Source organism: Coturnix japonica, chromosome 23, assembly GCF_054131305.1.
Source record: "Coturnix japonica strain WE chromosome 23, WE-NBRP24, whole genome shotgun sequence".
NCBI lineage: Eukaryota > Metazoa > Chordata > Aves > Galliformes > Phasianidae > Coturnix > Coturnix japonica.
In genome coordinates this window covers 7,324,173-7,351,034 of record NC_140685.1, presented here as the reverse complement: position 1 = coordinate 7,351,034, position 26,862 = coordinate 7,324,173, and the positions used below count along the sequence as shown (strand labels likewise).

At 46.4% G+C, this 26,862-nt stretch overlaps 1 protein-coding gene across 4 annotated transcripts; it reads right to left on the bottom strand.

Annotated features, from left to right (window-relative positions):
* RGS9 (regulator of G protein signaling 9) lies at nucleotides 1-26,862 on the bottom strand. 4 transcript variants are annotated; one of them, XM_015880054.3, is made up of 17 exons: nucleotides 26,611-26,862; nucleotides 21,651-21,747; nucleotides 20,278-20,328; nucleotides 19,999-20,105; nucleotides 19,555-19,606; nucleotides 18,482-18,540; nucleotides 18,014-18,090; nucleotides 16,192-16,273; nucleotides 15,610-15,681; nucleotides 10,203-10,232; nucleotides 9,481-9,542; nucleotides 7,696-7,809; nucleotides 6,699-6,814; nucleotides 6,195-6,282; nucleotides 5,563-5,701; nucleotides 4,877-4,962; nucleotides 1-4,188 (listed from the first exon to the last, which is right to left on the bottom strand). In XM_015880054.3, exons 1-17 carry the CDS (start codon nucleotides 26,671-26,673, stop codon nucleotides 4,017-4,019), a joined length of 1,467 nt encoding a protein of 488 aa, XP_015735540.2. In that variant the 5' UTR covers nucleotides 26,674-26,862; the 3' UTR covers nucleotides 1-4,016. The 4 variants fall into 4 exon arrangements, with proteins under 4 accessions (XP_015735540.2, XP_015735541.2, XP_085379111.1 ...); XM_015880055.3 differs by having other exon boundaries at nucleotides 15,619-15,681; XM_085522985.1 differs by lacking the exon at nucleotides 18,014-18,090 and having other exon boundaries at nucleotides 26,611-26,830.

Here is a 26,862-nt window from a genome sequence, read left to right as displayed (position 1 = left end):
TCACCTGGAGAAGAGTTTTTTATTCATGTATTTTAACAGGGGCTCAGCACCACAGGGATGCAACATCCCACACTCCAGCCTTCAGGTCTCACCAGCACTATGTGCCCATTGAGAAGCAGCCCTGGAGGTGGCAGAGCTGCCAGCACTGCCTGCTGCTCCCATCCCGTCCCAACAGTGTCCCCTTGAGGTTGCTGGGAGGCAGCCCGGGATGTGGGGAACCCCAGAAGCCAGCCTTGTAGCCAACGGAGGACAAGGAAAGTATAAACATATGATCACAACAAAGCCCAGTGCCCGTGGGGCAGGCTGAGCAGAGGGGGATAGAGGAGCCTGAACAGGTACATGGTGCAGGACCTGCACCTGGGAGCAGCACATTCATTAATTAAGCAGCATCCTTTGCCCTTCCCCATGCATTCAAACCATACCTGGAGCCCAGTGGCAGCATAGCAGCTCAGGCACAGAGCTCTCCCAGCAGTGAGCAGGACACTGGGATCCTCACCACCGCCGCAGCCTCCTTTCTTCTCTCAGCCAAACAGCAGGGAGTTTTATGAGAAACTGCCCACAGGGAGGGATCACTTTTTCCAGTCATTAACCTTACACATCCCTCACATTATCGGAATACTCTGGATGTGGAAGTTGCTGCAGTGAGCTAATTCTTCCAGGTGACTCCAGGAGGCTTTAAATGGGCTACTGCACAGCGAGGGGATCTGAACTGAAAGAGCTCTGACTCCAACACGCTCGACCTCCAACAGGGCTGTGAGCCTCAGATGTCACCGTGTGAGCACTGAGTGGCAATGGGGGCATGGGGGAGATTCCACCAACCTCAGCTCTGCAAAGTCAGCCCCATACAAAGCAACGATCAGCAGCTTCACCTCCTGTCACGGGGGTGGGGAAAAGTGGAGTTCATAGAGAAGCCTTTGCTGCTCTCCTGCACCATTTGCTCTTTGGGATCCTTTCTGGTTTTGATTAAGAAATGATGCCACTCTGTGGCTTCTCAAGAAGGGTTTAGCATTGTTTTTGTTTTGTCTCAGCTATTAGCTGGCTTTTAATGAACTTGGTGCTACAAGTCTTAGTCCCACTCTGCAAGCTCTGCTCCAGCTGTGTTGTGTACAGCGTGCTGACACCTCATGGCCAAGAAAGTAATTCAGATAAGACCATTTCCCAGCATATACGGACATAAATTCTCCATCTGCTTTAAGGCAAGAAACCAGGTTCGTTTATCAAGGAGTTTGTAATGAAGGTATCTGAATATATCAAAGATAGGAAGGAAGAAGTCCAGAAATGCTTCGAATTCTTGAATTACAAACACATGGGTGTATCGGGGCCCATAGGGCACGATAAGTCCAAGCCCCAATGAATGATAACACAAGGTGGTGTTACGTCTCAGACTGAAGCCCCATGTCTCCAGCTCGGGCTGCAGTAGCTCAGGCTCAGTTAATGAAGCCCTTTGGATGAGTAGGAGGAGACATTCATCCACCCAGCTCCCAAGGCCTCGCTGCATCAGGATGAAATGCAGCTCAAGGCTTCAAACTGAAGTACTGAGAGCAGAAGTACATACAGACAATGCATGCATGGCAAAGAGATGGCAGAGAAGGATAAACACACTGAGACACGACAGAGAAGGATGAACAGGTTTTTGGTTTGGGGTTTTTTTTCCATTTTCTACATTTATTTTTATTAGACAGATGAATGCATGAAAGCAATGTCCAAGAAACAAACAACCTCCTGCTCTGACTTGCAATGGAAACAAACAGTTTTTTGGCTGACATAAAGTGAAGTTCAGTTTGTACCACGGTTACACTTTGTACCAAGCAACCTTCCTCTTTAGGGACTGAGCAGCAAGGGACCAAGCTGTGTCATACCAGCTTACTCAGCCTATAAGCAGAACAGAGCCAGCTTCTGCCTGGAGTTACACCAGCATGGGGACTCCAGAGCAGCATTAACCCAACTGGCAGCATTAACCCTTGCCAGTAGGACAGAGAGGTAAAGCTGAGATGTTAAAATCAAATCAGAGGAAGGAATGGATAGAGGTAACATAAAAAGCACAGCTGCAAACAAAACAGAAGTAGAATCAGAGGGACTGACTGGAACACACAGATTTGCTATTTATTATTTATATCCTGACTTGATCTTCCATATGTTACTACTACTGGCAATCCCAACACGTTCAGTGCTCCATGTTACACGAGCTCTGAAGAACATAGAGCTCATCACATCCAAACAGCTTTAAACCAACCCTGCCAGGCTCTTCAGTGCTCTCCTGTCAAGGTAAGCTGATGGTTCTCAGTACCTCGTGTAAACAAGCCTTGTGGTTTAAGCATTCATACCTGAGTCTGCTCCCCCTTATGGTACTGCAAAATTTACCATTGATTCCTTTGGGAACATGAACAGAGATTTAGCAAGCAGGCCTTGACATCAGAGCAAAAGACTCATGCAACTTGATTTCGATTCCTCTAAAAAGGTTATATCACCATTAGGTTAACAGAGGTCATTGAAAATCTCCCATAGCTCAGCTGCAAAACGAAGGAGACTGGTTCTGCAGGGACACCAGATCAGATCACATAGCCCTGAATCTGCACCTGATAATATGCTCATGGGAAGCAAGAATTCTATTCAAAGCTGCTTGGGCCTAAGGCCTGGCTGTGACAGGCTGGTCTATATGCAGATCCCACTCACACCAGGTTTCTCTACCTTCGTTTTTCTGCAGTTTCATTCCAGTAGTAAAAATAAATGAACAATACAGAGGAGTTAAGTGGTTTCCTGTACTTCAGTTCTTCCCATCCAGTTCCTCTGCTTCCCCCAGCTTCTAACAAACAAGATTTTCTGCCTCCCCCACCCCCACCCCACTGCCTTCACTGAGCTTTGCAGGAATCTTCCCAGTTCTGATAATCATCAGCCTGGTCCAGACAGGCTGGGAATCTCCCCAAGCTCTTTAGCGCTAACATAGTTGTTTAGATTTCCTATTCTAAGGAGCAAAAGAGATAGAAGAAATGGAGAAAAAAAGAGAACAACAACAAAAAATCCCACTACTTAAACTTGAAATCAACTCTTAACACCTCTGCCCTGGCTCTTCTTTGCCTCTGGGCTACATACCAGTGACAACTGGAACTACCTCCTGTTATTTCTTTATTTTTTATTGTACAGAAAATAGAATAGCAGGAAAAAGACAAGACAAGAGGCAGAAATGACTTGATAAAAGAAACACAGAGATATGGCAGCATCTCTCAAGCACTCCTGCGAGCTCCTGTGAGAGACAGCTCTAAGCCTGCACACCTAGCTCCTTGTGTGTAGGGTAATGGGGAGAGAGCAGAGCTTTCCACTGATCTCCAGTGTGCCAAGGGAACTTGGGATTGTCATTAAAATTCAAAGGGACACCCAAACCTTCAGAAATGCTCCTTGTATTGTTCTCACAAGAAGTCTGTCCCATTCTTCTGCCTGCAGCTCCGTTGCACTGATTGGGAGGTGCAGGATATGTGAAGTGCCTTAGAGCAGATGGAGAATTTATGTGACCACTCCTCCCAGTGGATGAACACCACAGGAGGGTGAACAATCCTGCTGAGAGGATGGACACCAGCATGGACACATTCTGAGCTGGGGTGCCTTGCTCTACTCCCTGGACAGTCCTCAACTGCTGCTCCAAGGAAGGTCAGTATGAACCCAAAGGACTGGGACAGCACAGCTTCACTCTACCTTGTGCCATCCCAGCTGCTGGAGGAGCAGCAGACAGGGAGAGGCAGCCGAAGGCATCCCCCGTCATGGTGTGCACAGAGGGATTCTGGCCCTATGCTGTGAATCCAGCACAACCAACAGCCTGGCTCCAGTAGCAATCCCATGCCTGATGTGCCTGGGAAGAGACATCCGCTGCTGCAGAAGCCATGGCAACATGCAGGAAGCAGGCTGCTGGCAGAGCTGGCCTGGGAAACCTAAAGCAGCACTGACACCTTCAGGAAGGGGAGACGAAGCTCAACACTGGCCTCAGCTTGTCTTTTCCCTGCGCTGTGCCCTGCAGGGCTCAGAGCCTACTTGGGAGGTTCCTGCTTGAGCTGGCTCCTCCGATCCAGCTTGCTCATGACCTGTGTGATGTCCACAGTGGCGGCAGCTTCTTTAGCTTTGGCTTCTTCCTCCTGCTGCCTGAGGATGATGGGGCTGGGACTGGAGCGGAGATGACGGCGTCCGAATGGGAAATTGGAACTGTGCAGGAAGAAAAAGAAACAAAAGTGTGAAAGTCCATTATTCCTCTTTTTGTTTGCTAGGCTGACGAGTGGAAGAGGAACAGAGAAAAGAGCACATCACCCAGTCTGGCTCTGACAGTGCACATCTTGTTTGGAGAAGCTACTGCAGTTCAAGTTGCCTACATTTGCTGTGCAACTCTCACCTCGGTTTGGAAGGAGCCATTTTAAGCCTTCCCCTTCTCAGGCTGTCTACCTTGTATTACCCACAGATAAGACGCCTTTCACCTTCACTGTGTAGGGTGCAAACAGTTTTGTCCAGGCAGAGCAAAGCAGAATCCATGGAGGATCCTGCAGCAGCTCTGCATCACCTCTGGCAGCCAGTGTCTCATGGCTGAGAGTTCTCATACCCTCCCTCCTTCCAAGAAAAACGCCACGATTAATGCAACAATCACAGCATTTCTGAAAAGACCCAACAGGCAAAGCAGATGAGTTATCGTCAAGCAGATTCTGATTGCACATGAGGCATTTCCAAAGGGCTCACAAATAGGCAGCATAATGAATCTCAAAGAAAGGCATCTTCTTAGTGAAAAAAAAATATATTTAATTAAGCAAATATCTAAATGATAGTAATTTTGCTGTAACCCAGGCTTTTTCAACCCTTACAACAAGAAAAGCAAAAACCCACAACTGTGTTTAGTTTCACTTGCCTTTTTTTGACAGTTTCTTGGGGCACAACAGCCTTGGCCAGCATTTCCTTGTATACTGGAGACTTTAAATAGCGGCCATAGGAGTCCTATAGGAGAAAAAAGGGAAGTTGGTAGTTATGGGCTTATTAAATTCACCACCAAATATATCAGCTCGGGAGCCAAGGAGGCTGGGAACTGGACAGCCTCACCCAGCAGCCCCAAGTGACTTCAATTTTTCAGGCTAACGTAGATACTTAAACCAACAGCTTTTCATCTTGTAAAATTCCCAAGAATTTTCATCTCCTAGTAACACTTCCCAGGTACAACCCAGGGGTCCCACAGTCACTGCAGGGTGAAGAACTCGTGTTTCAGAAGCCAAATCTTTCAGCAACTGGCTTAAAATCAACTTTTGCTTTCATTGTCCATTTGCATTAGCTGCTGATTTGGCCAGCAGCACTCCTCCTTGCTGAGCACAATTTGACCGAGGGGATATTTAGGAAGCAGGACTTCTAGCAGACACCTAACCACAGCCAACCTTAGGAAAAAAAGCAGCAGCAAAATACAAAGACGTGGCCCAGTGCTTGCTTAAGTCAGCAAATCTGAGGGATTTTCAAACAGAGGCCACTCGAAAGTGACAGCTGGTAACAAAGACATGGAAAGGCCCCGAGACCTGGAATCCCCCCGAGGCTTGGAAACAAATAACAAACCTTTTTCATCAGCATGTAAATGTGGGTTTGAGCAGCGTCTAAAACATAGCGATGAGGGTGCTTGAGGCCTTTGACCGTGATGCCCATTGTTGTGCCATCGATGTTAATCCAGCGCCTAGCTCCTGGAGCAAGGAAGAGCCTACAAGGAGAGGTGGATCAACAGCGTCATTAACAAGTGAATTCCCGGAGATTCCTCTGTCTGTGGATGAAAGGAAAAGTCCCTCCAACTTCCCACTACAATTTGCTGTAAATGATCTCGAGCAATTAATCTTCTCTCCAGCAAAGTGAGCTGTGACATTCAGTCACTTCCTCTTGCAATGTAACACACAATATAAACCAAATTTTAGCCCTCTGGAAGCAGAAAGGGTCTCTCTACTCATTCTGTGGCAACGCTATGACATTTGCTCTTCTGCTATTTAAACTACAAGCTAAGATTTCTCTTAAACATTATACTGGAGAGCAGAGGGGAAAAGCAGCCATGTAACAATATTTAAGCTTTTATCTTCATAAGCTCCATTCCTACATGGGGATATGGCAAAGCTTCAGGAATAAACTGCTTGGGTAATGACAACGGGTGGAGGGAGAATACGAGACTCATGTAGAGAGTGTAAGAATGTAAAATCATCACTCACTTGTAAATTTCTTCTGCTTTTTCTTTGACTTTGGACTGGTCTCCATATTTGAGATCCTCACAGGCTTCCCAGAAACTCAGGTTCTCTCCTGCACACAACAAGGAGTGAGTACAGAATGAGACCAAGAAATCCCATTTATTAACTCCTAAAGTTGTTTGATTCAATACAACAGAGCCCCAGGTCAGAGCCTCTCTAGTTCTTACAGCCACCCTAAAAATCTCCTGGAGTCTTAAGGAATGAAACAGCTTCCCACTGTAAGAGCATGCAAATTCAACCAGCTCCAGCTCACACGAGTGCCCTGTGCAGCTGTACTGCGTGTCCTATGCCACTAGGTGGTATTGCATTCACTGGCTGCACAGTCGCTCTACTTCGTGACTTTTATCTCTGTTACAACTCACGTCATCTATTGCAAAGGCACGGATTTCTCCTGGTGCCCCGGCTCAGCTGAGCAGCAGCATCCTGCTGTGCGCCCCAGGCAATGACAAAGAGAGTCAAGGGACGCACCGCTGAATTCCTTCTTCAGGAAGAGCTGGAAGTTCTGCCGACCTTTTGGGTCTCGTATCAGCTCGCTGAAATTAAAAGCCCATCGCTCCACGCGCATTCTGGTGGGGATTTCCACTCTGCAGAGGTTGAATACAAACAGTACTGCCAGTTTCATGAGGTCTATCTAAATGACTGATTAATTAAAACCAAAATGTTGGAATGTCAGGAGACTTAGTGCTTTCTGTTTTCCAGAATGCCGTAATGAGCTCCTTAAGTCAGCCCCGCTAAGGAAGCAGTAATTAAACAACTTGGTACACAATGGGATGAGGGTTTATCTTGCACTTATTCTGCTTTCACAATGCTGGCCCAGCTTTGCTGAAGGTTTGACTCAGTCCCATCCTGGAGGAGGATATCATCGTTGCCCAAAGCTTTCACTCTGTGAAGGTATCCTCTGGGGCTGTCTTAATGGGATATTATCACTATAACAGGATTGCTGGTCTCAAATGAGAAGCTGCATGCTTCAGCCCCAAAGTTGCTAATACACAATTAGCAAATACTATCTGAATAGGAACCAAGGGATACCTCAGAGAAAGGACAGACCATCAGTACATGTCCCCAGTCCAAACTCCCTAAAAAGCCAAGTAGTTGAACTCTGAATTGCTAAACCATTGGTAGGGGCTACATTAGCAAGGTTAATACTAAATCAAGTGCTATACCTGAGCATAACTAGTCATATTCTACCTTTGTGCTAGTAAAACTGAAGTCATCCAAGGGAGTATTAGGCCCACTGAGCAGCTTCTAAGTGCATGCTCCCAACATTTTAGGAATTTCCATGGTGTTAAGGAAGTATTCCCCACAGACACTTATTTTAGCCATGTCAGAAGGGGAATTGTTGCCCTGCTCATGATCACGGCCTGAATATCACGATGAGATCAGTGGTTCCCCTTTCTGATTTCAACCAGCATAAAGGTCACTGTAAACCACAAGCTGGCAAAAAAAAAACCAAAACACTACATACAGCTTTGCATTGAGATCCCAGAAATCAGGGTCATCTGTTATCCAGGGGTTGCTAGGGAGGCATCCAGACAAGATAGGATCATTGGAGAGAAACTGCTCAGAGTACTTCACAAGCCTGCAAGTAAATTGAACAAAATTAAAATCATAACTTACAACAGAATCGCAGCCAGACCCATTACAATCAAATGAATGGCTGCACAGACTAAAGGTATGCTCAGAGCTGCTGCCTTACCATGGAGATCTGCAATGTGGCCCCTGCCTAAATACAAAAACCGATTCAGTAGCGCAGTTAATCTTCTGCGCTTCCCAAACAGAAATGTCCCAAGCATCTTTCAAAGCACTGATTTTATCAGGTCAAGTTCTGGGATATCCAAGGCTCCTTCATCACCTCCTTTTGCCCTCTCACTTCAAGGAATTGGGACTAAGCCCCCAAAAGACTGCTGTCTCCTTCTGCAGCCAATAGGTCAGATAGAGAAATGCCCGCCCCCATGCTGTTTTGTGCCACACACTGCAGAGAAAAGGAAAGCAAACACTGCATTTGCTCAGATTGGATCCTCTGCAGCCTCCCCACAAGATGTAAGAGATCCCAACAAGCTCTGGAAGAGATAAGGCAGTGCTCAAGGAACATCCTGACTTCCCTCTCCACTCACATACTATAAAGCCCATTCCCCTACATGAGGGCGAGGGCTCAGCACAGCATAAAAATCTCCCTATCCTAGCAGGAACCAGACAAACACTTCTACCTTCTAAGTTGGTGAGACTTGTAATTACAACCAATTTCACTAATGTCCTGGAATTTTAATTCTCTCCTCCCTTTTTCATTCTTGAACAAAATCATCTGGTTTCTCTGTTTAAAATTCCCTCCAGGCCAAACTGCTTTTATGTGCTCAAAGCAGGGAGTGCACTGTCCAAGGGCCTGTTGCTAACAGGCACCCTGGCATAGATCCGGTGATTATATAATACTTCTGCACAAAGTATAGCACAGGTTTGGCACAGAAGTGCTTGATCCTATCTTTTCACTGGAAATGCCAAGGCATTCAGCACCTGCATAATTCTCTCCAGTCCATGCATTCTAATTAAGCTGCAAATCTAAACCTGTCAACTCAGGTAACATCATTCTGTTCTTTTAATGATTAATGCTTTGCAGCTCCTCCTAAATCAATGTAGTGCTCTGATGCACGCACGCTATCTAGTTACTGGTCTTATCCTCGTCAACAATAATTTGATTTGGAGCCAATCCCACAGCTGAAGATGGAGATCCAACTTTCCCAAGTGTTTTGCGCTCCATGTATTGGGCATAATTCTTTATAAGACTAGTACTAATGTGTAACTTTAAGCATCCCAAATTCCTGGATGACAGACAGGTACCCCCAGTTCCATCATACACTTCAGATAACTGAGGCAAAGAGAGTTTTACGTGAGCTGGGTGTAAATGACAGACAAAGGATCAAAACTGCTTGTGCCTTGCAAGCTGTGAAGATGGTATGACTTCCTATGCCTTCCCTCCTAATTCATTCATCCATGTCTGTCTTTCTATGAGGGAACAGACCCAAGCTCCGTGTTTATCTTGGATTTGAGAGGATCTGCTGGGTGGCATTGACACGTATGTAACATGGCACAGGAGCACACAGCCCAGCCACCAACATACAAACAACAGGCTGTGCGGCCACTGCAGCCACTCCCCAGACTGAGTCACCAGCTGCAAGAACAGACAGCTTCATCATCTCACTCAGAGATGAGCACCAAAGACTAATTAATGTGTGGACAGAAGGAAATCGGGACTTACCCTCCAAGGGAGACAGAAGATTTCACTCTGGATTTCATGATGGCCTGTTGATAGTACATAATCTGAAAGGGATCAGACATGCCCAAGGTTAGGAGAAATGAGATATGCAGACAAGCCCTCTCCTAGGCAGGAGAGAGGCAGTACATACAGTACCTACAACAAGGAGCTCTTCTTCCCAGCTATTTATTGGATGTCCAAGGAATCACAACATCCCTAAACTGTCAGGGAAAAATGGCTATTTTCACTGAGCTCAATGAAAATACCAGAAGAGCATTTTTCAACGTGAAAGTAATGAAAAAACATTCTCCATGCTATAAATAAACTAGCTACCATTCTCAGCACCTAGAAATGCTCTGATGATTTAGCATGTAATTATCATTGATCCTTGGCTGTCTCTACGCTGGCGCCATTGGATGCATCTCCTGTGATTTCCCCACCACTAATTTGGATCTGTTGGATTTTAGCCCTGCTATCTGCTCTTGCTGAGCCTTCAGTGTTTCTTTATGTCACTATGAGAGCTGCTGCCTGCCCACTGCAGTGGGAGGAAATGTGCTGAGAACACAGTGACCAAAAGCTCTGTGCTGCACAGACACTGCCAGCCAAACCAAAGCGTCCTTAGAACAGATTATCCCTGGCAAAGGGGGCTCTGATCCCTCGAGTAACAGTGATAAAAGCAATACATACATGTTGGAACAAGCAGTAATCAAGGAATGACCAGTTACCTCTCTCCTATAAACATCCATTGTTTTTTTCTGTAAAATAAAGGAACACAAATAAAGGAATTGGGGTGGGTGCTTTCACTCATCCTCTTTGAGACACGAAAACATCATTGCACTGCTGCTGTCGTGCAGTGCTCTCCAATTAATTCTCATTACAAGTAAAATCAAACATAGCAGCTCAGCTAATCAGGGTATCATCAAAGCTAAGAGCATCCACACACCGTAAATCGTTCCATTAGCTGTATTTACTGTTAGCACTGCTTCTTCCATCACAGCCTGCCTGTATGCCTTCAATTAAAGAGGTATTCTAATGGAGCTAAAATAGATTCGTTTACGAGACACAGATTAGATCATTCAATATTAGGTAAAGGAGACAGGAACCAACACATTGCAAAATATAAACACCACAATTAAAAGCCTCAGAAGCTGTATCTGCTGTGCAAAGGGTGCTTACGTTGTGATTTGAGTAACTCAGACTATGTTACATGTCATCCACAAATGAGCAAGCAATTGAAGGCAAGAAATTAACTGCAGGGTGTTTATGCACACATCTTTCTTTGAAGCACAGTTACTTTGTGTGAAGTAAGCTTGAAGAAGGAAAGGAAAAGACAGCCTAAATCAGAGAAGCTCCCAGCAAGCCTTTAAAGGCTTCTGCAGGCTTTTCAGTTCTGCGTTTCCTGTTCTAGCTAACAAGAGCCACGCAGATAATCTGCAGACCAGAATTATCCTATCTAATTAACCCTGCAGCAGACAGTGGCCTGCAGAGTGCCTTGTGGAAGCACAGTGTCTGTCAGCCACGACGAACAGAACATCTGCTGCCAAACAACACAGGCAGCCTGCTTCTATTCTCACCTAAGAGCCTGCAAAGCGCTGCCCCTGTTTGAAGGGGACTGTAATGGAGACACTGATACAGATCTGATTTTGCATTTGAACCATGATCAGCAGCCCTGCTCAGGAGGTAGAAACTGTTCTATAACTGGAAGAAAAACATGCATATTTTGTTGTAACCTGGTTGTTTTTGAGTGGGCACACTCACCATCTCAGTAGCAGGAACAAGATATGCAGCAGATCAGCCACTACCACAGAGCCATCCCCTCTGATCCTAACACAAACCTAGCCTGGCCGGTGTGGTACTAACAGGAATCCTCACTGTGTTGGCATTGCAATGGGAGGAAGTTTTTGTTACTGGAAATACCGTGACCAACTCTGAATAACTGCATAATCTCAGCTGGGACAAGCAGGACAGCAAACACTAGTTGCACCAGCAGAGATGCCCTGCTGGCTGCACACGAGGAACTGCACGTGAGGGGTTAAGGGTTGACATGCCAGCAGGAGTACAAAGCTGCTGGACAATAGGATCATTGGCCACGGGGTTGTGCAGCTTCCCTCGCTGATGTGATGGTTCCTGGGACATCTTATGAATAACAGAAAGATAAACCTTGAATATCAGTTTTCACCCTTCCTGGCTCTTGGCCATACCCCTGATGCCAGGCAAACTTTCATGCAGGCATCACTGCTTCCTCTTTTTTTCAATGTTAATGCTGTTCCATACACACTGTAGAAATATAGGCAAAAAACAGGCACCTGCTTGCACAGAGAAACCAGCTTCATTTACTGACCTAGAAATGCCCTCATCACAGAACTTTGTTTCTGTTTCAGGCCTCCTAATTCCTGCACAATAGGAGCTCACTATCTCCTTGGGGAACCTGAGATACAAATCAGGCCCCATTAGATTTACAATGTGCCAGCTGAACCGTTCCATTTGATGAAACTGAAGAGTGGCCAGGGCTTTTACTTAGGGAAAAATCAACAGTTTAAAATTCTTAGATGATTTTGAAAGGCCTCTCATATCTTCTTCTGTTTTGTCAGGTGGGTTCCTTGACCAGGTGCAGTGCAGTGGGGTGAAGAGAAGGTGGATGCTGGCATAACAGCTTGAAGGCAGCTCACATGGTAAAGTTGTATTAGTCTTCTAGAGGGATCTTAGCGAGGCAGGCAGCACACCACACACACACAAGACAAACAGCTGCTGGGAAAGAGAAAAAGAACTCGGTAAGTTGAATGTTACACAGAGCAAAAATAGAGCAATTAAACTGTCATTAGCGCAGAGAAGTCACGTGTATGCAAATAAAAATCAAAGCCTACGCCACATCTGCAAACAAATTATTTTGAAAGCACATCCTACCCCAGAGAACCCACCTGTCACAGCCTGAGCAGGTAGATCAGACCTCTGCACGGGTCCTGGGAAGCTCAGGGGAATTGATGGGGTACCCCAAGGTGGGGAAGGAATTGCACAGAAAGGGGCTATGGCACAATAAGGCCAACACTGAACTGGAGAGGAATCAAATGAGCCCAGCACTGAGTACAGCATCCATCAGCCCACCCCACTAAGGGCTACAGGTGCTGGCTGTGCTCAGCCCTTTCCAGCTCTGTAACTGGGAAGGATCTCAGCTGTTTCATCCCAGAGCTGCACACTATTTCATTTCCCTTCTTCCCAAATATCCCATCCTTTTTCCTATCACCGGTGTTTTTAGCTTCACTGCTGTTATAAGAAACCCTGAATATTCTGTGTCCTTTTGAACACTGCCAGTGATCTCCACCAGTTTCCCCATCCTGACTTCCAGCTGCCAAAGTGCCCCAAAGCACCCACCCACCCTCCATCATTTGACTGGAAATAACATTTGTAACAAAAGAGTCATTTCTTTTAATGAGATTAATTTTGCAATGCTCTTAATGAGTGACTTATCACAATTACTGTGGATAAGCTCCCCAGCCCTTCAGGCTTCAAATCAAAATGGCAATTAGTGATAAACCTCAGTCTGTCTCAGGTTGAGTGCCACACAAGCTCCTCCCTGAGAGGCACAGCAGAATCCTAACCCCTGTATGGCCTTGTCACCCCTTGCTGCAAAGCAGCCATTGAGGCAGAGCTGGGAGACAGCCCAGGCTCCGAGCCCGGAGCTGATCCATGTGGCTGAAGCCAAAAGCTCCTACAAGAGCTGGGATTTCTCCAGCTTTTTTTCAACTGGATAGACCTCCTCTGCTCCCAGTATGGGTCTTTCTGACCACACTGTGGAGGCTATGGTAACTGCGTTTTTGCCTGTCTGGCCACTATCCAGTGTCTACAAAGGCCAGGAACAGCTGGACAACAGCTTTTGTGCATATGCCCGGACAGAGCTTGGAGCAAAGAACAAACACAGACCATGGTTATCCAGAGTTCATTTCAAATCTGGTCACTGCAAAACTGCCTTGCAGTTTGCCTCTCCTGAATGCTGGTAGTGCCCTCCATCCACCATACAGATAAACATCATGACAGTGCACTCCAGAGGCCAATTCTGTCTGCGTCTAACATAAGACCATCTAAACATGCATCTCCGCTGTGTTGATGTTTCCACCCCCACAGCTGCAAATCAGATTTTTAACTGTCCAGATGTCTGGTTTCCTTCAATAGCTGGGTTTCCTCTATCTTGTTTATTTGCTTCTGATCCTGTTGTTTCAAAAAGAGCGAGGGTTGCAGAGGAAGTTGTGTGTTTATCAGGCAGCCAAACTGACAGAGGCTTAAAAAAATTAAGTCCTGCAACAATTTGTTTTAAAGAAGACTGCAACAGACTGCTTCATGTAGCTGATTTGCTGCATGCTACTTAAGAGTATTTCATTCAGAAGTCCCCAAATCCAGCATGGTGATTCTGGCCAGCCTATCCACTATTTAGAAAGGCTTTCTGCTTACAGAAGAATGCAGGAGCAGTAACTACAGAGGAGACAGTGGGCTCTGCAGTTGCTTGGTAACTCACTAAGCAGCGATGCTTGATCATGAGCTTGAGACCTGGGTAACAAAAGGCTAAAGCAGCACTTAATTAGCTGATCAATGGACAGCTACTGCTGCCTTACACCCCACCAACTACAGCTCCCAACTCACTGTAACAGCGTGCACACGGGTCAGTGATAAAAGTCCCCTTCAAAACTGTGCAACGTTTGGCTGAGCACCTGTTTATCTATCAATTAGAGAGGGAGCCACCCACCAAAGGGTCTGAGGCAAGTGAAAAAAAGATTTGTGTACCAACATCAGCTTCAAAGAAGTCATTCTGATGCCAGAAATGAATTATCAGCTGAATTACTCAGCTGTCAAGAGAAAAGTAAACTAATTGGTCAGTATTGCTAAACTAGACTGAGCGGGAGCAGAGCGACAAATCAAATAAATGGGTGCTGGATTTGTGCACTTTCTGCTTCCATTCTTTCACCTGTCAGAGCCAGAGGGGCTGGGCTCACAGAAGACACAGAAGGCCCCAATAACCCTCATTTCCTTACGAGATGGGGAATTGCCCCTTCCTCCTGTGCCCAGGGTGTGAGCTGAACCGGGATCCCTCAGCTCACCTCTGTGTTACCAAACAACTGGCAAATAGCTACAGGCTTTCTGACTGTTTGCAAACTGAAAATCTCCTTCCGTGTCAGCCGTAAAACTGTGGGCGAGATGTTGGCTTTCTCCTCTTTTCCCTTTCTCTCTCTTTGCTCCTCTCCTGCTCTCAGCAGCTGCTAGTTATGGCATGAAAAAAAAAAGAAATCAACCCCAAACCTACATTTTGCTCATTTTCAGTATCTATGGTAACAGAACACAGTTGGCCAAAGCAATTATCCCGCTTCTGGCTGTTGGGATGTTTAAAGGCTGTTACAAAAATGAGAAGTTGTGGGAATACAGTGAGTGCGATTGCAGTAACATTTGCATTTAATTGCTGAGACACACTTTGACTTCTCTTTCAAATGAACACCATTAAGTGTACAAACACAGGCTCCCTTTAAAGGACTGATGGAAGAGAAGACAGGCTCCTCATCCACTGCTTTCATCTTACTGTGAACTCTAAACCAGTCCCTCCCAGTTAAAGCCTCCACAGTCTCAGTTCATTAATTCTGTTTATGGTGCAGCACCACAATATTCATTCTTAGAGAACATTTTGCGCCTCTGTCCTTCGCATCAACTTCACTTTTCACCACATATGACCTTTATGGATATATTCTGTTATTAATTATTTTAAAACTGGATCTATCCTCGGACTCTTCCTACTGCTCAAGCAGCTCATTCAGCACTACTAACAAGGAAGCTACAAGCATTTGTAGTTAGAAGATTCCTTCATCCAGCTTCACCTGCAGAGAAAGCATCTCCCGTAGCTACACACTCACAATGACTGATGTGGCAAGAAAGTTGACAAAGTACTTTTTTAACAAAGCCAAAAGAAGCTGCCAAAGCCTATTTTGAGGGCTCCACACCCTGCGGGCGATGAGACAGCCTCAGCTTCTGGCCTGCTTGGCTGCCATGGCTGAGCTGACTTGCTTTGCCTGCATTCTCCAAAAGAACCACAATGCCAGCAACCCTGCCTGATTCCTCCCAAACAGATTCAATAGATGTGAAAAAGTGCTTCCTCACCTGGTTTACCTTATCTTCATTGGGATCCGTTACACGGTCTATTCCATATTCTAGGACATCCAGCATGCCGGGCTGTTATGAACAGGAAACATCAAAAGCTTTACTGCTCACTTGTTTTAAAGTCTGTTGGACACACTAATGGATGAGGAGATTCCCAAAGTCTTGGCCTGGCATTGATGTGCATGACACTCTCCCAGGGAATGCTCCCACCTCCACACAGGTGCTGCAGCTGAACATCCCTCCCTTGTAGCTTTGAAAACTCATCACAATGAAGGTACTGTGGATGCAGGGCTTTGTTTTGAACCCCAATCTAGTTGTGACTGGGAGAGCTGCGGGATGTTCTCTCTGTCTGTACATACAACGTCCCTTCAAGCCTCTTTTCCAGAACCATCACTAAGTCAGTTGATTCCTCAACCCTGAAGCCCCTTTTCAGCTTTCTCAAGTGTTCCCTATGGTGAAGTAATGGGATGCACACCCAGGCTCATGCCTGCAGCTGATCCCCAACAGGGCAAGGACTTATCAAGGGCTCTAAGGAGGGCCCTGCTGAGACATACAAGCCACATGCTGTCATCTTCAACTTACAGGAGTTCGGTTCACAAGCCAGTAGGCTCTCTCCTGGCAATCCAGAGCATACCTGTCTGCCTTCTTCCGCTCCTTTCCTGCCCTGCAAAGCCAAGAACAGGATTTTACTCTACCAGAAGAAAACATTATTTCCTCTCTTCAAAAACCAGTAGTATGACAAAGGGGACACATCACCAGCCTCCCCACCCACTGGGTTCCAGTCTGCCTGCCCAATACTCTGATGCAGGCTCCAGACCACATTTTATCCCAGATAATTCTGGGCTGTAGGTCACACAGTTCACATGGTCACACGTGACTGCTACTCCTCCCTGCTTTTAGCTTTTGAGAAATCATCTTCTTCCTGAGCTCAGCTGGGAGCAGACACATCCTCTTTTGAGTAGACAGACAGCCCTTTCAGAGAGTCTCGTGCTAACAACCCACTACTTGAAGTCAGTCTTGCCTGATGTTTACCCATCTCAGACATCACCAGGCAGTACATAAGGGTCCCTATGCAGAGGTACTGCCCATACACATTCCAACCCATCCCTCAGTTCAGCGTTTCTCACAGAAACAACATGGAAACAGCACCAGTGTTCCCAAGCGCTACATTTCAATCATCTCCACAATTAAATAGAAGAGGAACTAGCATGGTTTGGGTTTGAACCAAGTAATTTTTCTTCCAGACATGTCCTGGGCACAGGAGCATTCCCATCAGGCCATCTGCATGTGGCCACCCTGCTGTGGCTTAGCGGGGTGGGTGCTGGCTGCCTGCACCACCAGCTGCAGCATCCCCAAACAGCCCCAAAAGCATTTAATCTGCTACTTCAGATACTGCCTTAGTATCCACCTGTAAAACTGCATTTGGTATCTCTATACCTGAGTCTGACCTCAATTTGCAAGAACAACAGTCTTGTGCTTAATGAGACAGTTATCTGATGAGCTGTATTCTGACAAGTTGGCTACCATCCCAGTGAAGACAGAAATGGCTGTTGAACAGTAGAGCTGGTGCTTGTTGAGGTTGAAGGTGAAAAAAGGCAGAAGGAATCCAGAGAAACAGAAAAGTTCTTATCTCCAAAGGAGTAAACCCATCCCAATTCATGGGAATTTAAGGGATTCAGCTCCCTGCAACAAGCCATTTTGGCTGGGTACCTAAGAAAGCACCTCAGTTTTCTCCAGAAGTCTCTGCTGGGAACACTTCTTGATTCAGGACTGAAGTTCTACTGTGAGACTTGTGCAAACAATAATCAAACCAGACCAATAACAGCTCCTACATCCAGAAGGCTGACCCATAACTACACATGGACATCTCTGATGCTTGAGCTAGAAGAAGCAATAGCTCATGAGGGCTTGCATGCTACAGCATGAGGTTTCAGCTTCTGCAGGAAAATCTCATCAGGTGCCAAACCACCTAAGCCTCCTGTAGTGCACTAACCATATGCAAAAGCTACTCGGAAAGAGGCATGCCCTTGAGTCACCCACCCGCGCTCTCACTCTGACAAACCACCAATTTCACATCATTGGTGGTCAAAGCCCAGGCAGGGAAAGAAACACAGATGCAGAAGGAGAGAGTGAGACGTTGCAAGCAGACCTCCACTCCTTTGAAAACAGTTGCAATCCTTCACTTGTGAAGTGCAAATCGAACAAAGTTTCCACATTAAGTGGAAAAACCTGCAATCTGATATGAAAGGCAGGTTTGTTTCACAATTTTGAGGGGTACTTGCAAGTTATTTTAAAACTGCAGCTTATGCTCTAAACTGTAATTTAACTGCATAGCAGGACAGTGAAGCTCTGCTTTCTCATGCCCTCCCCTCTGATGCGAATAACAGAACACAAATCAACTCACTTATACTGCTCTTTGGCCTGCATAATAACAAAATCCCACTTGTAGTTTATTTTTTTATTGAGCATGTTGTAATGTTCCTGGAATAAAAATAAAAAGGCAGTTAGTGTGAATATTCTGGACAAGGCACTCCCATGTTAGGGTTTTCTTGATTCTCCATAGCTCAGCTCGGCCAGGCTGCTGACTGAGCCAAGAAATCTGGATTGTTCTGAATGTAATTATATGAATTGCAACAGTTTAAAAAATACCACAGCAAGGAGAGCAATTATTCCTGCTAAAATTGTCATTGACTTCAGAGTATTTTTCTGCACCAGCCAATTTTTCACTTCCACAGTTTTGGCTTTTGATACCACTGGAGTAACACCTCATTGCAATGAGGTGACTTTATGCTACACTTCATTCATAGCAACAGAGGGCTAAAGCTCTAGCAAATGAGGGGTTTGCCATGGAACAAGTACAGAAGCTCCTCACCTTTTCATATTCTTCTAAAATCCCTTTCCTCTTAATGTTCTTCTTTGCTAGGTAAATTGCTGTGGAGGGAGAAACAAATAAGCAGTCAGCTCTACTTAGGCAAACAACTCCAAGAATAATTAATATAATGCCTACACTGCAAATACAGGAATCTTCGTTATAGTATCCTTCTGAGCATGAGCTCCAGGCTCACAGAAGAGAAACAAACTTTGAGCTTTGCTTTGCCATCAGTGTCACACAAGGCATTGCATGGGTGGAAGCAGCCATGCACGCGTGGTGCTGTGAGTAGCTGCTCCTCCTTTGGGAACTCAGCCAGGATTTCATGGGCCAAAGTTTGCTGAGCCAAATCTTTAAGATACTGAGGTTGTTCGAGTTTGTCCTCCACGTTTTCCAAATGCAGGCCAATGTTCTGTTTCAACTTCTATTAGAAACATTCCAGTGTAGAATGTGCTCTTTTTTGGATCTACAGCATAACGTAGATAAAAACCACAGAGGACGACCCTGGTATAAACAAACCCATCTGTAAACTGCACAGCCTAAAGGAGTAATTAAGCTGATCAGCCCAAGTTTCATGACCAGCCCTACAGTAAAAGGCATTACAACGGCAGCAAAAGATTGAAGGGAAGAGGTGTCAAGAGATATTGGCAGTCTGTGTGCATTATGCAAAGAAAGAATCATCTCTGAATGCAGGGCTTGGTCCAAACCTACAGAAGATAGTTCAGGGCTCAGATCCAGGGATATACTTAACTACCCAGGGAAACCTAACCTCATGTTTAAAGTCTTCCCAGCACAGCAGAGTATTTTAGATGCTTTCCAGTCCTACGTCTCTGGTTGGAACATAATAGAAGGATAAACCTTTACATTGAAGGCACACAAGGTGCATGCATCCAGAGCATTCCCTCAGTTCAGCATTACTCACAGTCATTCACAAGATAATATGCAAGTGAACACAAGGGCTGGTCATACCATGTGGAAACACAGCATGAAAAGACGAAGAGCAAGCACAATGCAGGACTGTGTACACAAACACTTGGATCAGAATTACCTCTCCTAAATACAAAGCTATCACTTACCATAGTCAGTGTCATCAGCAGGCCAGCTTTGTGCAGGCCAGAAATACGGGGTCTGCAGGAAAACAAGCCTTTTGTTAGTGCAGAACAGCCATGAACTCATGCCAAGTAGCACGTAGCATTGCCCACTCTGGAAGGAGAGAACAGCTTTTCTCTTCCATACCCAGAACCTCAGCTCCTTAGCTGCATGTTGGCATGCAAAGTAGTGCAGGCCAGCTACAGTGTGAGGATTTAAGTCATCAGACTGGCAATTTCAAATCCACTTCTGCTCTACAGTCAGTGTGTCCAGCCTTTCCCTGCCACATGAACCTTTAGACTGAGATGCTGGAGCATGATTAGTACTTTCTCATTCAAAGTACTAATGAGAGAACCCTAATTTCCCATCACAGCAGAAACTCTGCAACTGCGAACCTTAGAAAAATTGGTATTAGGCAAAGTGCAACTCACTTGAAACCTGTACAGGATGCCATCTGTCCTGAGGGTGAGATTCTTTGGCTCCTGAAGAGGGTAGATGTAGCCATATTTGACAAACAGGTCCCCCAAGTGCAATGCCTCTGAAAATAGGGAAGGTAGAAGTTTTGATTGCATGGGAACACTGCACTGGAAATTAGAAGTGAGCTGCTACTGAGGAGAGAAGAATTCATCTAGGAAGATCTGTCTATGGAGATCTTAAAGTTTTATAACTCTAATCTGAAAAGGCATCATAACCCTTACATTTCTACCCACCTTCATTAGTGATCTGCAAACGCTGGAGAATCCACTGAAATATATCATTACCTGCAAAGCAAAGAAAATATTGGGCACTTGAAACCAGAAGTGTACAATTTGTGGGCCAAAATGACAGCTTTCCAGTCCTCACCCCTAACACAGCCTGGGAGCTCAGCAACTGCAGATTCCTCCTTGCAAATGTCTCTTGCATGACACATTTAAGAGCACACACAAAATGAACAACCAGCAACTGTCTGGCCATGCTATCACTCTAGCTTTCTTCTGCTATTGGTCTCTTCTCTCCAAAGTCCCCTAGCATCGTAGATTGTGATGCTAACCTTTCTTGACATTGAAGCGATGACTTAACTTTCTAATAAGGGCTCAGAGCTCTTATCCTACTGCCTGCTTCCTGAAATAGATGAAATTAAAGGATTATCTAATCAATCATTTTTAGACAGATCTCTCTGCATTATCTCCCACAGGTACACATTTAACATGGAGGTTTCTTTGCCTTTTCTCATGTAAGCCATTTTACTGATAAAGAATTTACCTAATTCACTTCCTGCACTGAGAGTGCTCCTCAGAACAAGCTTTAGACATCTCCTTACACTGACTCTGACTGGAGCCATGGGCAAATGGTTTAATCTGCATGCCTCTGCTTCTGTATTGAAGGAAGAAGGGGACAAGCAATATGCAGAGCCTGCAGGGCTTCACAAATACAGCCAGGATGAATTAATTTGTTTGGGCTAAACTTTTTCTCGAGTTGCCCAGAGCAAGCTCACGGGTCTCAGCAGGAGTTTTGGTTCTGAATTTCAAAGAGATGCAGTAAAAAAATAAAGCAGGAGAAAATACTGGTACAAGTTTGTGTGAATATTTATAGTGGAGGATCCCTCACAAGTGCTGCTGTGGAGGCTTGGAGAACAGGCAAGCAGAGCCACTGATAGTGCATTCTGCTGCCCTGTGCAAGGAGCGAGCAGTCACAAAGAAGTCATAAAGAAGAGCTGCCTGTAATGCTAGACTTGACACATCACAGCCCAGCTATGAGTCTGCTTCTCCTCCAGCCTGCTTGAAGGAGGCAAAGCTTTCATTTAGAGGTAGAGAAGTGGGCTGAATATTTTATTCTTTTCCCGCAGGTTGAATAAAAACAATTATTGTCAGAAAACATTAATAGGATGACTAATAGTTGGCTGTTCATTTCTGATGCATGATATGTGGTTATGATTACAGAGGCAGAGTGGGCTCCATCCAACCTGGCCTGAAACACCTCGAGAGATGGGGCATCCACAGCCTCTCCAGGCATCCACGCAGCAACAACGTGGAGATGGACAGGGGGTCCTCACAGAACTTTGCTTTGCTGAACTTGGCTACAACTCTTCCCTTGGAGTTCTTACCTGCCACAGCATGTGGGATGTTTGTGATCATCACCCTCTGAGTCTGTGTCTTGATGCCCGTGTCTGGATTCTGCATCTCCATGATAAGTGCTTCAATCTGCAAAGCGTGGAAAGTTGCTTTTATTGCACAAACCCCCAGCTGTGCACAGACTCACAGACACTGTATCATTCACCAAGGGGGAAAAAAAAAAAGGCAGTATTTTGGCTGGCAACCAAACAGCAAAGGTTCTGTTTCTGGTCTGCAGATAATAACCAGACAGGACTTCAGCAGAGCAGCAGGAAAAGCACACTGCTTTGCTCCAGGGCTGAGCAAGAAGTGCAGACACCAGGGAGATGAGAAGAGCCCATCCTTTGAGGAAGCACAGCCACGTTAGAACCATGCCTCTGAAGCAGACAAAGAATCAATTACAACAGGGACCAGCATTTACACATGGGAAAGGTGTTCTCCTTCTCTGACACTTGACTTCCTGATAACAGTGTCCTAAAAGCACAAGCACTTGCGCTCGGGATGGGTGGGCCTAGCACATGTTCACCTCCTTGTTCCATGTGATGCTCAGCTGAGGGCTGCGAGAGCTCTGGCACTGTGAGAGATGCTCTGATGTTTGTTTCTGCTTCCAGAGATATTAAATCAGAATTGGTCCAACAAGACCAATTTGGTCTCTCTGCACATCCATTTCAGAAGAAGCTGCAGCCTTTTAACTAGGATTTGTGGATTTAACAAGTGTGACTTGATGACACTTATGCACAATGAATGGCATTGTTTTCACAGGCACCACAGTGACTTTGGCACCGAGTCTTGCCAAGTTCAATGAGGATTTAAGCCCATAGTGACAGGATGCAATCTAGACTTAACAGTAAAAGTGTATTTTCAGCTGCTCTTTAAGCCAGTGTCAAATTAATACTAAAACAAAGAAATCTGGTAAAAATTCACACTAATACTTGTATATAAATACTTACATAAATACTTTAAGACAGCAAAACCAGACTGAAAACAATGGAATGTGATTTTTTTTTGTGTTATATTTTAACTGAACCCTAGGTTTCCTGGGCTGCAACACCAGAGACAGGGCTGAAGGACGCACAGAATGTCCATATCCAGCACCATCTCTGCCAGACCCAGTATTTCCTCACCCCAAAGGACACTGGGATGCAGATACAGCAGTGCCCATCACCACTGGACTGCTGCACTTGTTGCCTGCAAGCAAAGCAGTACAGCACAGCATCCTCTGTCCCAGTCTGCATGGCTGGAGCACCTCAGGGCTGCCCTCCCCTCCTCAGTGGGTTCCAGGCAAGTCTTTAGCAGCCAAGAGTGTGGAACTTGCCTGGAACCCCCCCCACACTTCCCAGCACAGCATGTTCTCTTTCACTAATGAGCAAAGAGCTCCTGACTGTCGTCACATTCATTCTGTGCCAGGTTCCTTCTTATCGATGGAAAAATAACATATATTAAAAAGAAACAAGCAAGAGAAGCCAGGGAGCTGCTGCTGGGAGGGTGCCTGCTGCTCTGGCTGCAAACCAGGCACTCTGCTGATCAATACTCTGCCTGCCTGTTCCTCCCCTCCAAAGGGAACACTCTGCTTTATGGCAGGTTGCTGGAGGCAGGAGTTGCTCTCAGCACCAGCCAGCCAGTGGGAGGCCAGAAGGGTTGCTTAAAATATAGCAAGAACATTTGCTTGCTTTGCTAAGGGCTTTCACACATTTTGTCACACTTTCAGCCAGAGAAACATTATCTGGCTTCAGTTTTGTACAGCTAGAAGCCACTTCCTGCCTTTGATGACGGGTGGAGATGTGCAGAGAGGTAAATATCAGCAGGAAAACTGCTAACGGATCCAGGCTATGGGGTGAGCTCACCTCAAGCATAGAGCCACCAAAAACCATGAACCCCACTAAGGTCTCTCATCAGATCAACAGGAATCTCTGCACAGAGGTGACTTTGCCCCCAAAGCCACAATTACAACAGGAAAACTGTCTCCTAACTGCAAGTCAGAGGGACAGTTAAGTGACAAGCAAATCACTTACACTCACGGACCATAAGAAGAAGGATCACTGTATTCTGGGGATGTACCTCATACCAGGCACAGGCATTTCCATTCACTATGTCAGACACATTTTCCCAACAGGCTCCAGCTTCGTGCATGGTGCCCACTCCTGGTGCTATAGTTAAACATCTGCTGCCTTCTCCATCGGGAATGCTTGCGCAGTTATAGTCCCACTCACTGCCTTGTAAAGATCATCCCTCCCCACTGTCGCAGGTAGCAACACAGTATTTCACTGCTACTCTGGGCTCTAAAGATTAACTCAACTAGCTTTTTAGGTCTGCAGTTAGCAGTCCTGCATGAGTCATTTGTTAACCAGCTAAAAGTCCCTGCTTTTCCTTAACCAAGGCTGAGAGGAGGAGGATTTTCCCACCCCACCACAGCAAAGCAATCCAGCATCAAAGAGAAGTAAATCCACAGATGGGGAAAACGGACTGCAGCTGGCTCTTGTGCCATACACTGTCTTTTCTCACTGGATCACCATCCCCATTCCAAATTAAACCCACAAGGAAACAAAACCAAACCAAAAGCCAACCCTGCCCTAGCAGCACATGCTGCTTCTCACCAGGAATGCTCCCAGCATTTCCACACAAACAGCACTGGTATTTCCACTTTTGGATGGGAAGGGCCCTAGCCCTATGAGATGCCTTGGTGATGAACTTCTTGTACCAAGGAGAACAGCACAGGGAACGAGGAAGGGAATCACCTGCCCTTTGCCAGCACAGCCCCTGCCTGTGCACTCAGGCTGCCTCATCCATTGGACAGTACACACAGCATTAAAGAAGCCAAGAGGCTGACGGCTCAGCTCTGGCAATGTTCTGTACCCCATTTACATGGAGAGCAGGAGCCTACAGAGAAGCCAACTTCAACCATAACACAATTCCAGCACTAAGACATCTATAAAAACAGACAGACAAGAAGCAACTGATGAATAGACTCAGATGGGAAAATTCAAGCCAAGATGGAGCTGGGCTGGGAAGCCCCAACAATGCTGTGGATCTGGTCTGTCTCTGGACATCAAGGAGCTGAATAAGGAAGAGGCAGTGAAAAAGGCAGGCAGCATCCATCAGCCCAGCCCACGAGGTATGAGTCATGATGCAGCTCATGTAGCACAGCAGAGGAAAACACAGAGCCCACCGTGATAGAACACAGGCAAGAAAGTCTTTCTACCAACGCAGTTTAGGAAAAAACATAACAGTCAATCTAACTTCCTGAAGAAAGCCCTTCTCCTCCCTGGATCAATCAGAAGCTGCCTGCTGGAGAACCAGCACATGAAGACAAGTTACAGCTGCGTGGACACAGCAGGACCAGCAGCATCATGGCATTGCAGGAAACCACGCTGCTGGCACAGACCCACGGCTACAACAGACATGTCAGCCCACGGCAAAGCCTAAGCACAGGCTTAAGCAATTAACAAAGCTTCTCCCTACGATTTTAGCTCCTTGAGGCTCTAAGCCTGCAAAGTGCTCACTGGATGCGTGCCGAGCATCTTCAGCTCCCCCATGGGACAACACTGAAGGACTCAGTATTTCAGGGGATGTGACCATCACCATGTACATGCTGTGTAACAGCTGAGGTTCTGTCCATGGCTTCCCCAAGGGCTGAAAAAGCAGAGGAGGAAGGAAAGCAGAGACAAGAGCCAAGGCCTGCTCACAGACCATCCATGACTGCCCTTTTACAGTGCCAACAGGTCTTGTACTCCCAAAGCACTGTAGCTATTCAGACCCCCTGCTTCTTGCAGGGTGAACTGTACATGCTCCATAAACAGTGCTGTATTTTAAAAGACCTTCCCACCCGAGGAGCTCAGAGCACTTTGCAAAGACCGCTAACACCCACTGAACAGCAGAAGCACAGCTGTGGGAGGCTGTTTTCACAAAGCATGCAGCCTCTCCTCTACACCTCTGCATGAAACCCCACAGAAGTATTACTCAGTGCAGAATGGCCCCATGTATTTCCACCGCAGGGCTCCCCTGCCAAGTGTATCTTGAAAAACACAGTATCAAGAAACGTATCATTCCCGCTTCCTTCCTTGTGAAAAGCACATCCAGACTCACACCTGAGCACTGAACAGCCTCTGATTTCCACACTTGTACCCCCGGACTCTTTGTGTCTCTATAGATCGTAGGCGTTGCAGGAGAGCTGACTCGAATAGCAACTGGCTGGTTGTGCTTGTCACTGGAAATTCAGCTAATTCCGCTCAGCAAGATAAGCCACAGGCAGGAGAGGTGGGTGGGTGGGTGGAAGAAAAGCTTAACACTCTGCTTTTTAAAATCTCTGCAGCTCTTGGTTGCACTAAAACCCAGTTCCGCTTCTGAATGAATGCTACAGGGAAAAGGGGAAAAAAGAACCCAACACTGAATACTTTACAACATTACGCATCACATCCAAAAGCGTAGGCACGGATCTTCCCACTCTTTCAACTGTTTGTGGTCACAAATACGCTCGGCTCTAAAAATGTGGAAAAAGGCAGGAAGCGAGAGCTGGTCATGACACATGCTCATAAAGCAGACAGCAGCTGGGTGGGTGGAAACGTACCGGGAGCAGAACGGGGCAGCCCGGTGTTGGAGATGAGTTTTCCCCTAGGAAATGGATGAGCTTTAAGGATTTGGGGGGGAAAGATTGGAGAGGGAAGGAAACCGTCCGTATAATTCAGCTAATAATAACAATAACAACATAAATAACTTTCAAATTACAGCTTTCTCCCCGTGATCTCAGCCCCGGTGCCGGGGGCTCCACGTGGCCACACGGCACAGCCGGACAGCGCATTCCCAGGGGTAACAGATCCCAGCAGGATGCTCGGACGGCTGATACGGACAAGGGGACACCTAAGCTGAGCACCGCATCGCACGGCACCATCAACCAGGGTGCGATCTTGTGCCCCAGGTGCTGACGCCGCCTGTCACCCGGAGCTGCTCAACCCTCACCTTTTTCAGGAAGGCCATCCGCGGGCGGTAGCGCTGCCCCTGGTCCAGCCGTGCGACGGTCATGGTGCTGCTGATGGAGCGGAAAGAGCGGCGGGCGAACGAGCAGATCGGCAGCTCCAACGGCTCACCTGGTTACAGCCCCCCACCACCAGCTCTCCCGTCTTCGCCGAGGGTGGCGCCTCCGCTGTGCGCCGCAGCCGATTAACATCCGCCGTTCCACGCACGGCGCCCACCTCGGGGCGCTACTGAGAC

What these genes read in the sequence shown, in the direction of transcription:
- RGS9 (XM_015880054.3), bottom strand. Translation starts at nt 26,673, where the DNA reads ATGACCGTCGCACGGCTGGACCAGGGGCAGCGCTACCGCCCGCGGATG. An exon ending in CAGGCCAAAGAGCAGTATAA is followed by an intron (nt 16,274 to 18,013) that starts GTGAGTTGATTT and finishes TTGGCTTTGCAG; the next exon opens with GGCAGGAAAGGAGCGGAAGA. An exon ending in GGCTTGTGAACCGAACTCCT is followed by an intron (nt 15,682 to 16,191) that starts GTAAGTTGAAGA and finishes TGTTCATAACAG; the next exon opens with CCCGGCATGCTGGATGTCCT.